Source organism: Meleagris gallopavo, chromosome 6, assembly GCF_905368555.1.
Source record: "Meleagris gallopavo chromosome 6, MGAL_WU_HG_1.1, whole genome shotgun sequence".
Lineage (NCBI taxonomy): Eukaryota > Metazoa > Chordata > Aves > Galliformes > Phasianidae > Meleagris > Meleagris gallopavo.
This window is the reverse complement of record NC_139409.1, coordinates 18170182-18182296: the sequence shown is the minus strand read 5'-3', so window position 1 is coordinate 18182296 and position 12115 is coordinate 18170182. Positions and strand designations below refer to the sequence as shown.

Below are 12115 nucleotides of genomic sequence, written 5' to 3'. Positions count from 1 at the left end.
AGCTGAAGGTAACAGTTCCCTGGATTGCTTCATTACCAGTGAAGAGATGTGGTGTCACCACCATGAGCTGGTGTCAAAGCAGCAGTCCATGGAGTGGCAACATGTGAATTCTTCACTGAAGGGGAATTATTCAAGACACAGCCCTCAGAAGGTAAAGTGATGTGCACTGTCTTTTGGGATAGGAAACCGATGATCCTTCTGAATTTCCTGGAACCCAGACAAACCATTAACTCTGACTGCTACATCGTGAAGCTAATTCAGCTGAAGGCCTGCAGTTCCACAGTTGGACCAGAGAGGAAGATAACCTTCCTCTTGCAACACATTAATGTTAGACCCCATACCAGTTTGAAGACTGTGGAGTACATGTCCAATCCTTGGTGCCCTGTCCTACCACACCACTATATAGCCCAGATTTGGTGTCTTCTGACTTCCAACTCTTCAAGCTGCATAAGCAACATTTTCCTGTCAACTATGCCATCAGAGCAGATGTGAAATAGTGGGTCACCTCCATTGGTGCAGATTTTTACAAGTGCAGCATCACTTGCTCATCACTGGTCAAAGTGCATAGCTAATGGTGGTGACTGTGCTGAAAAATAGCGCTCTGTAGCTAAGAATTTACTCAGTTATTGTACTCTTTATATCTGTTGTGGTTTCTGTGGAAATAAATGGGAGGCATTACTTTTAGAGTGACCTATGTGAAATTCTCCTTATTTCCATTGTTTCAATGAAGTATAAAATAAAAGCACATCAGTAGAATCAGTCATTTAAATTTACTGAAGGAGACAGTAAATAACTGTTCCACAAATTCCAAATGTGGATATAATTTAAATAACCATGAAGCACCAGTTCAGATGGAAAAACTCCTGAAGTTTTATTTTTATTTCAGCATTTGTTGTCACAGATGTTACCATGCCAGTAAGTATTTCCAGACTAGCAGTTTAAAAACAAGTCTGGTCCTGGTGTTTGTAAAATAAATCTTTGCCATTTAACATTTCTATTTTCATGAACCAATGTTTATTTTACTACTTTCAAAATTTTATTTCTCTCAAACATTAAACAATGAAATATTCTTGCCATAAACTAGGGTGACCAGTACAGGTGAGTATTTTAGCGGAGAATTAAGTAAGTATATAAGTACATTTTCAAATACTCAGAAAATCTCTAGCAATTAAAATTTTCTTTTACCATATAAGAGCAAAATCGGTTTATGAGGAAGAGCTTGAAAAATATTTGGCATATGCATATCAGTATAAGGTATAAAGATAAAAATTGTGGACTAAAGTAAGCACTTCGGATTTCTCATACTCTACTGATAACTTATTATTCTCTCTCCTCCCTACCCTTTGCACCACATGTATGTTCAACTCTCTTCTCCACTCTACATCCTAAATCATGGCTTTAGTTAACAAGTCACACAATGTGACCTATGGAATATTCAGGAGCATCATTATACCATTATAATCTCTTCTCTACCATCAATGCAGACTTATCAAAAAAGCAAATAAGCACCTAGTTTTCTTTCTGATATTACTTTGGTTTTGTTTGAAAGAGGATGAGTTTAATTTTTTTCTGTTGTGCTAGTTTTTGGCCACCCTTCTTTGCTATATGTACATAAAACAGCTGCTAAAGATGCTACGGCTTGAGTCACTTACAGCATAAAAGCCATTGTGGACTAAAGCCCCAGCCTATAGCTGCTGTTTATTCAGAGGTGGGAAGCCTTCCCATCCCTTGAGGCCCTAAAGAGGTATCTGGACAGGCTGGATAGCTGGGCTGAAGCCAATGGGATGAGGTTCAACAAGACCAAACACTACGTCCTGCGCTTTGGCCACAGCAACCCCAAGCAACACTACAGGCTTGGGGTAGAGTGGCTGGAAGACTGTGTAGAGGAATTGGACTGGGGGGTATTGATTGATGCTCGGCTGAACATGAGCCAGCAGTGTGTTCAGGTGGCCAAAAGGCCAATGGCATCCTGGCTTGCATCAGAAACAGTGTTGCCAGCAGGAACAGGGAAGTGTTCTCCCCCTGTACTCGGCTCTGGTGAGGCCATATCTCGACTACTGCATCCAGTTTTGGGCCCCTCACTGCAAGAAAGACATTGAGGCCTTGGAGCAGATTCAAAGAAGGGCAACAAAGCTGATGAGGGGTCTGGAGCACAGGTCTTATGAGGAGCGGCTGAAGGAGCTGGGATTGTTCAGTCTGGAGAAGAGGAGGCTCAGGGGAGACCTCATTGCTCTCTATACCTACCTGAAGGGAGGTTGTAGTGAGCTGGGGGTCAGCCTCTTCTCTTGTGTAATTAGTGATAGGACTAGAGGGAATTGCTTCAAGCTGCACGGGGAGATTGAGGCTAGACGTTAGGAAATACTACTTTTCTGAAAGAGTGGTCAAGCGCTGGGATGGGCTGCCCAGGGAGGTGGTGTTCAAGGAACATTTGGATTTTGTGTTGAGGGACATGGTTAGTGAGCACTATTGGTGATTGGTGGATGGTTGGACTGGAAGGTCTTGTAGGTCTTTTCAACCTTGGTGATTCTGTGATTCTGTAAAGTACACTTTTCTCCCCTACCAAGGAGGCAGTGATAAAAAATATTAGAGTAAGAATTTTTTCTATAGAAGAGAAGACTAAATAGTAAAAATCATATTGTAAATAATCTGCCAAATGAACTAGTGAGCTATAAGCAGCACGGATTTTATCTGTAGAGCTATCCACCTTTTTTTGGTCCCATAAAGCAGGAAAATACTTGAGATGAAATCAAAAAATCAGAAGCCAATAAAGTGTCATTAACTTTTTCTACATAGAGGTGTTTTCCCTTAAGTTAGTAAAAACTTACCCTTATAATCTAATTTGTCTAAAATGCAGAAATATTAGAATGAAGAGAAAGAAAATAAATTCTCACTTCAGTCTCACTTATGAACAGCTTTCTTACATATGGAAGATCCACTTCAGATACACAGAAATGGTGATCACAACATAAGCTCAAAGACATAATGCTTTTATTTCATGTTATGCAGTACGCTAACTACATAAATCCTAAAGAGGACTGTCAGTCTTGGCAGACTGGCCCTACATTGCTGCAATGAGTTCAGATGCATCAAATGCTCTAAAAGGCTTAATTAAGTAGTGCAGGGTTTTTACATGGCTGGTATCTGACTGTTATTGAGCCCATTCTGCTTAGATCTGCTGACCTATTTGAGAACTCGATCAAAAGCTATATCAAACACTGGAGCAGAGAGGAAAGCAGATCAGTAGGGGCTAGCTGGGATCCCCTCCATTACGTGGAGCGTTGGTGTAGGATGCCAGATACAGACCTAATTGCCTTCACACCATGCAGCTATGCACCATTCAAAACCAAGAGCTAACAGGCTACAAGAAACAAAACTGGGGTCAGGGAGCCTGTCAGCAGATTATATTAGAAGATGAGGCTTTCAACTGTTCTCATTTGAGGGAAGAAAAGGAGCCAATAACTAATGGCTGAAAAAGGTTAAAGGAGAAGTAGAGCAGTCTAGAACACCCTCAGAGACTTCACTCCTTTCCCTTCAGGCTCTTAATTCTCTAAGGATGCTGCAGTGATACACGATAGCACCAGGAAATTGCCTCTGAGGGAAACTAATAGACCTTGTACTTGTAGTGGTGAAGCTGAGAGAAGCTTTAAAGAATTACATCTGTCTCAGATAACACTAAAATACTGGAGTTACTTATATGCCTCTCTATCAAATCATTGGCTTTATTAGTATTATTTAGTCTGCCAGAAAAACAGACACTAACTGGACAGACTGTGGCTCTAACGGCTAAATTTACCCTCCATCTTTTCTTCAGTTATATTAAAAGCAAAACCAGAATTACTAACAACAGAGTTAATGGGCCCAAAGAGGAAATGGAACTGAACACAACAATCATGAACTGGACAATCTTCGAAATTTAAGTTCATAATTTATATCTAAGGATAGGCTGAAACTTAAATCCAGCATAAGATTTTTAAAATGTAACCAGTGTACATAAAATCATTAGACATATATTTCTGAAACTTGCTTTGTTCTAATTTTTTACCAGAATGCTAGTGTTCTGTACATATGATAAACAGATGAAAGGTCCTATATGCACAGTAAGAAGCCGTAGTTATTTTGTCCATTTAAATAAAATGCTTCCTGGGGCTTGGTGGAAAAAGAAATCTTTTAAAAATAATTGTGGTATGGCAAGGTTGTATAAGTGCTTTAGCAATTCAAAATAAGTGTCACACCTAGAAAAACTGGTTATTTTTTTATTGAAAGAAATGAATGATACAGACTTTGCCAGGAAAATATTGCAAATAGTTCGAAGGACATTTACTCATAAGTCCTCTATTTCATGCTAAGGCACAAGGGACACTATTTAAGCAGAAAATATCTGAAAATGTGCAAGAGAGAAGCACTATTACTCACTGAACTGATGTTTTTCTGAGTACTTTTTATCCTCTCCATCTCTGGAGTGTCTGGGACAGCAGAATAGTTACAGAGCATCTTCTCTGCTTCATCTTTGTACATTTTCTGAAAAATAATTTTGAAATGTCAATTCCCTGTTTTGTTAGGGCTTAGAATATACAAACTGCCACAAAAAATGCTTACTGCTGACAAGTGTCAACAGTCACTTACAGTAGTAATTTCAACATCTTTCCTCCATGATATTCCTATCACTGTGGCACCATTACATCCCTATCTATGTGGAACACCTGACAGTGAAGGAAACAGATATATTTTTTTTTCTTCCCATTAGGTAATGTAAAAAGATCTGCAAGTAGATGTAAAAAATTCAAGATGACTTAAGTGGCATGACAGGCCTGAATATAAATAAGAATCAGGCAGTAAGACTTTTTTCTATGCGTAAATTAATTTCATATAGGTTTGAAAGCCTCTACAGAGATAGAGAAGTATTCTGAGCAATGTACTTTCAGCACTCATTGTTACACACAAATTAAAAAGTTAGCCTCTGAACTACACCCACCTGGCTTGCTATTTCTGAAGCCCTTTTGACCCGTTGTATTTCAGGAGTAAATGGACCAACTTGCATCCCTTTTCCTATAATTTCAGTCTCCAGATCTTTTCTATATTCTTTCTGCAAAAAAATTAAGATTGAATAAAAATAATGTATATTAGAGTAAAATCCAGTGAACTGAACTAGAACAAAATTAAATAAAGACATATCCCTGAGTATGCAGTGTAACTAATTCCATGGTTATTTGCACATATTGTCTTCAAATCTATACTGATATCACTGATTAGCCTTCAAAAGAGCTGCTTCAATTTCTGTAATTTGATTTTTCTTTTTTTTTTCTTTAAACTTTCTCTGCTTATTCCTTTTAGCACAAGTGTTTTTAACATCTCATTCCATTTCACTTCAAAAGTAATCTTAATAGATACAATCTGTACTCACCTGGCTTACAATTTCAGAAGCTTTCTTTGCTCGTTGTATATCAGGAGTATCCATGCCCACTTCCATTCCCTTTCCTTTAATTTCATTCTCCAAGTCTTTCTTATATTCTTTCTGAAAATAATATTATTAGCGTTACTCACATGTCCAGCAAACAAATCCTTCCATTTTTCTTCTCAGTACAATTCCACCAAGCATTATCCATAAAGGATCAAACAACTTTTGGTTCAACAGTATTATCTTTGTAGGACCTATATACAACACAATTATACTACAGCTGCTGTCGGGTTAAAAAATTCTTTTAACAAACTGCTTTCTCCAAATTTGACAGTCTTTCACATTTATCTGTCTTTCCAACTTCGACAGCCACAACCAGAGGAATATGTAGTCAGGAATTTTTACCCTTCAGCTGTTCTTTGTGATGCTCAGCTCATAAGGCTTTTAGCATGACTGTAGCTGTGTTTATCGTTTGGCCCTACCTAAACAAGCAGCTGCTCTCTATACTTAAGAGTAGGAGGGCTTGCAAGCTACTGAACACAGTCAAGGCCAGGCATGGTTAAGGGTCGAAATTCTGGGAACATTTAATTTTCCCCATACGTGGACTACATAACTTTCAGACTCCATAAAGCTCAACAGACTAGGTCTTTAGTGAAGTTTAGTAGTTATATGCCTACTGTCTAGATTATTTATCATGTCAGAACAGAACATTATGTCAGAGGCAAAGCTTGGACCAGGCATGATACCTACAGTGCTTGCAATTTCAGAAGCTTTCTTGGCTCGTCTTATCTCAGGAGTATCTGGACCAACTTGCATGCCCTTCCCTTTAATTTCAGTTTCCAGATCTTTCTTGTATTGCTTCTGCAAAATAAAATCTTATACATTAGGTTTGCAATAGTCAGAAAGTTATGGGTAGATTTTTACACGAGTCAATTTAAGAGTCACAATTTCAACTCAATCAAAAATCTTAACTAGAATATTAAAACTCTCAAGAGTCTTGGCAAGATTTTAATAGGAAAACATGTAAAAACCTAGAGGAGAAAAACTTTAGGAATATACAAAACTCCACTGCTGAATTTGGGAGGGTGCTAGGGGAATCTGCCCATACAGATTGCTGTAATTATCTTCTAAAATAAAGAGGCAGTTTAGCTCAGCAAAACCTAGTGTAATAAGCTGGTACTTGATGCCAGACTAGTAGAAACACATTTTAAGAAAATATTTTATTCATAAAGACTACATGCTAGAAATTTAATACAGTACAGAACTGTTTCCACTGAACTTTCAGAACATGAAGTTGTAATTTATTCATTTAATACATCTTTCCTGAACCACAGCTGTTAGACAAGTGGCTGTACTCACACAAGATTGCTGCTTTATCCCCACAATATAAATTATAAATAAATAATAATCAGGAAACAAAATTAATAATACATCTTCAGCTTTTTCAAGCATGGATATATTTCTTTTTCTTTTTAAATGATATTAAAAAGTAATACTGAAATATCATATACAATAATTGTACTTTTTAATACATTACACTTTAAAAAATTAAAAGACTTTTATCTTTTATGATCTCTGGCACTGCTATCTCTGATACTGTAGAAATAATCATTTTTCCTATTTTAGTTTATCTGCTTATGGAAAGAAGAAAACTTTTTAAAAAATAATTTTCCCGTTCATTAACTATTTTTAGGTTACATTTTAGTTAGGAGGAAAACAAAAAGAATATCTTCATTACAGTGCTCTAAACACTGCAAAAAGTAACAAGAACGAGCAAAAATACTTTCAGTTTTCTATCTCTGTCTCACTCTGATAAGGAAATGTGATAAAACTACTCTCTTCTTCCAAAACCAGACACCAAACTTCCCAATTTTTTTTTTTTCTAAGTTTCAGTTAAAAAGTGAGAAGACACCATCTCTCACTTCCTCTCTGCTAAAAGCAGAATGGCAAATGCTTCCTCCTGGCTTCCTGCTGTGTACAACAAGAAGAAGATAACTCAGGGAGTTACAGCTATGTTCTCCTGCACTTGCTCACATTAGTAAGGTTGGCCCTATGCACAGCAGTATCTCTGGTTATTATGGCTATAGATGTATATACGTGTAAAAAAATACACATATCAAATGCATATAAAATATATAAACATGTAGGGTTCTCCAAAAGTAATGCCTCCTATTTATTTCCATGAAAATTATAATAGATACAAAGAGCATAATCACACTATTTATCTGATAGAAAAAAATCTCAGCTACGAAACACCATTTTTTATCATAGTAACCACTCATTTTCACCAGCCATGAACAAGAGCTTGCATGTCACACTCGTAAAAATCTGCATGGTCATCCAGAATGTGGTTTGTCTTTCATGTCACAGTTGCCACTGCTGAAATGTACCACTCACTGCCTCACTGTGCTCACATCCACTCTTTGGTTTCCATAAACATTCAGCAAGCATCAATGAATTTCAACAGTTGCAATATTTTCCGCATGAAGGAATTCAATTCCACCCCTTTGCTTCAAACACACTCCCGTGTCAGATGCCATTTTGTCAGACTGTCCCTCTGTTGCCATCTATCACATGGCAACAAAACATATGGGAATTTTGGTGGGAAGGTTTAATATCAATTACCATCCCACCAACATTTGCCTCTGACATTGTGGGCCAACATAATAAAATAAGAGACATTATTTTCAGAGCAGCCCTCCTGTATACATACAAACATTCATGTGACAAGTGGTGCCAGCTTTGGAGCCTGAGTCCTAGGGAAGTACACAGCCTTGACAAGCATAGATCAAGACACGAGCTCCTCAAAATGCTTTCAAGCGATATAGGGCCACCAAGTCTTCTACTCTCAATCCTTCAATGGGAGTAGGTCACACCTGTGCTTGTAGGAAACCTCCAGAACAACGTAGATCAGTACAGTTCTAAAAATATACTCTGGAAAGACCCTGCATCTGTCTAGTTGCAGAGGCAAGCCCAAGAAAACCCACTTCTTCAGCAGCAAGTCTACTTTTGGGAAAAAGCTTCCAGAAGTAGAACATCTCTGGATAAACATTCTTTCAAAGACGTTTGACAATCATTACCAATGGTTATTTTTAAATAACAGAAACAAATTTCAAAAAGCTGGAAATCACTTCCTTGACTATCCTTTAGAAGTTCATTAATATTCAACTCTTTTTCCATTGCAGTATTAGTGATACTAGTTGAACAACTGGACTAGATTGTCTACCTGTTGCCTCCACTAGCAATCCACATTGACCATTTCATTGTCTGAGAAGAAATATTTGTTTTAAGTTTATTCCAAACTTCTTCTATATTCTTAAATCAAAACAGAACTAGCCTTAGTTTAAGTTCTTACATATTTCACTGCAGATTATGTTTAAAGAATGGAATATTTTCCATAGATTATACCATAAAGAGTGAACTTTCTCTAGCATCAATAATCTTGACCAGCATAACGTACCTCATTTAGTATTTGAGCCGCGTTTTTAACTCTAATCAAATCTGGCGTATCTTCAAACACTGTCATTCCTTTTCCTTTCATCCATTCTTCCAAATCTTTTCTATACTCTTTCTAAGGATTTAAAGAGAGATTTCTCCAGTTAATATTGTGTGCAAGATCTTGAAAAGAAATGCCATTTATTAAACGTCTGAAGGGCCTCTTTGAAATACCTATAAAATATGAATTATCTGAAGGTTTCAGAGTTAAAATAGAATTTAAAATTATCAAATCAAAAGCTACAATGTTGCAAAAGTCAAAAGGTTTTAATATAGCCATTTATTTTCCTGTTGTGCTCTTGAAAAACAGCCCTCCCCTATACAGTGCTAGCACATTATTTAGGGGACTCAGCTGCCAATCTACATTTTAATTGCAGAAGCATTTGCTTATACACAGACTAGTATCTGCTGTGCTGCCATTTTACCTCCTTTTCACTAATGGATTCACAATCAGGATGGATTCCCTGAACACTGTATTAGAGAGGACCAGTTAAAATGACTGCTTGATAAAGCATAATGTAGAAACAATATTCCTACCATTTCTCTTCTGTTCCCTGCAGACACTTCACTGTTATGATCTATCAACATTTAAGAACTGCAGCCTCCAGAGCACTCAAATGTTCAGAATAAAATTAAAAGCACACTGGAATCTGTCTGTGGACACTTGATTCCTCTTCTTCTTCCCAATACATAAAAAGTTGATATAAGTCCAGAAGAAGTGAAAAATCCTTTACCTGTTCTAGAATTTTTAATTGCTTTTTCCACAAGTAGGTTTGTTTGGTTTTTTAATGCCAGGCAAATAGAAGTTTGAAGAAAATACTTTTTCCAAAGAATTTGCATACACACAAATTAATACTCTTAAACACATATTAACTTTATAGGAAGCAACACCTTCGCCTCACCATAAGCCTTTTTATAAGCAGAAAGAAATCAGATATTTTTAAGCAGCTTCCTTTTATCACCAGAAGCAGCGTAGAGGCTGAGAACTTCTAATTTAGAATTATCAAATTCATTTCTCTCTTCTGACAGCCATGAATATGGCTCCAAAGTAGGTTCCTGCTTTTACAAAAATATTAAGTATTTGCAGAATTATCTGCAGTAGGAAGGCAACAGAATTAGTTGAAACACTGCTAAGAGAAAAAATAATAATAATAAAGAAATTTTTAATAACACCAGGTTCTTCTCATGTTTGAAACATTATTTAAATCTTATTGCAGGCCTTCAGCAAAAATATATCCTGAGCAGTATCCATGACTGAGAAGAAAGTACACTATTTTCCTGACTCTCGAAAGATAATAATTGATTTGATCTACATAATCTCTGGGGTTTGATTCTTGAACATGGATATAAAATCTGAAATTCAGTATCTTTCTACATTGAAACACTATTTCCATTTTCTCATATTTTTCAACAGATACGCTTTATTCCCTAAGTAATGAGGTGTAAAATCTAAGGAGTTAAGAATTAGAGAACAGCTAAATACATGTAGCATTACACAGGGAAGTCAACTAAAGTTCTTGAAGATGTAAACTTACAGCATTTCTGCCATTGTGCATGTACTATCCACTTCCATGGACACTTAGCAAGCAGCAAGATAAAGTCAATGAATGTAAGCATTTGCATTTTTTCCCTAGTCAGCAAACACAGATAAGAGACATAAGGGAGTTCTGTATGCACAGAATGGTATTGCCCAAGGTAGATCAAGCTTGAGACTTACCTATATGACAGACAAATTTATCAAAATAAATTATTTATTAGAGGATGAATAAAAAGGAAATATGTGAAATGAAAGTCTTTTCGCACAGCACAGACTGGGATAAGCTATTTTAAGAACAAGGCAAGAAACAAGCTTCAAGGGTTTTTCATTCTAGCTGCCTCAATTCTGTCCATACCTCTGGGCTATAGCAAAACCATCAATTTTTAATACAATAAATATAAACAAGGTACTGCTGGATCCCAGATTCAAATGGAGAAGATCTAGGAGCTCTATTCTAACTGTGCATTTTAAATTTATAATTTTCCAATACATTTGCTTCTAAGTTTACTCAAATAATAAATCTGATGTATAGAATCAATCAATACTCAAAACCAAACATGAATATAGTTAAGACTGTTTTGAACAGTAATATAAAAATTAAAAGACCAACGATATATATATTGTCAGTCATAGAACAAAAAAAAACTGATTTGATTCATAATGTCATACACAACTGAAGAACAATGAGCATATAGAAAATCCACACATCTTAACTAAATTTGCTTATAGCAGATTATGTAATATCAGAGCAATTTTACTCTTCTTAACTTTCATTCATAACAAATCTAATCATAATTGTTCCAAACAGATCAGTTAAAAGTGACTTACACTCAGCTCAAGGCCTCCATATAACTATAACACAATATCATAAACCTGAAATAATTAATCAAATGAAAAAACTGCTGTCTGGGCACCAACAGAAATCTGCCTTTCAACTCTTCATCTTTCTGGAAAGCAAACATCAGAACCTCTCCAGAATCCCATCAAACAGATGTCTTTTGCAGCATGCCTGGAAGGTCACCAAATTTGGGCTTTCTGGCCCGAAGGAGAAGGACAAATTCCAAAATTGAGGCTGCCACAAGGAGTTTCCAGCCAACAATCTATTTTCTATTGAATCATCTGATTTGTTCATTTAACTCTGTTTTTCTGGTTCAGGTGTGCTGAATGTTATAATTTTCTTACATTAAAACAAACTTCAGTAAGTATCAATTCTTATTACAGGACTATTCAGAATATAAAATGACATGCTACAATTTCTATTCATGGACTCTCTTCTGTATTTAATGATAATATTTAGTGTAAGTGGTTCAGCACTCAGCGGCATGTAGTTATGTTGCTTATTTCTCATTTACATCTTAACAACAACAGAAAAAAAAAATTAAAAATCCTCTACCTCCTTCAGAAGATTAGTGACTTGCTTTATATGCAAGAACTCTGGGGTCTTGTCTAAATCCAGAGAGGGCCTTCCCTTAAGACTTTCCTCAAAATCTTTGCGATATATTTTCTGTTGAAGCAAAAACAATTAGCAGTACATGCATGTGCATTTTCAAACATATTTCAGAAAGAACACTATAAACAGAGCCAGATAAGAGCTATGTCATTAATTATCACACTAATAAGCAATGTTACTACTCATTTCATTATTTAGATTATCTGTACAAGACACAGGCAATTTAGATAAAAATACA

The 12115-nt window shown here is 36.3% G+C and overlaps 1 protein-coding gene across 7 annotated transcripts in view; it reads right to left on the bottom strand.

Moving 5' to 3' along the window:
* NEBL (nebulette) overlaps positions 1-12115 on the bottom strand; it is a 242846-nt gene that overhangs the window by 38872 nt on the left and 191859 nt on the right. For 5 of the 7 annotated variants that reach the window (XM_085227297.1, XM_085227292.1, XM_085227294.1 and 2 more), the window contains 6 exons: positions 11821-11931; positions 8856-8966; positions 6146-6256; positions 5402-5512; positions 4973-5083; positions 4414-4518 (listed from right to left, as the gene is read on the bottom strand). The exons of the other annotated variants lie outside the window; for them this stretch is intronic. In XM_085227297.1, the coding sequence (XP_085083423.1) occupies positions 4414-4518; positions 4973-5083; positions 5402-5512; positions 6146-6256; positions 8856-8966; positions 11821-11931 (660 nt within the window). The remainder of the gene's footprint in view (positions 1-4413; positions 4519-4972; positions 5084-5401; positions 5513-6145; positions 6257-8855; positions 8967-11820; positions 11932-12115) is intronic. 7 annotated transcript variants of the gene reach the window in all.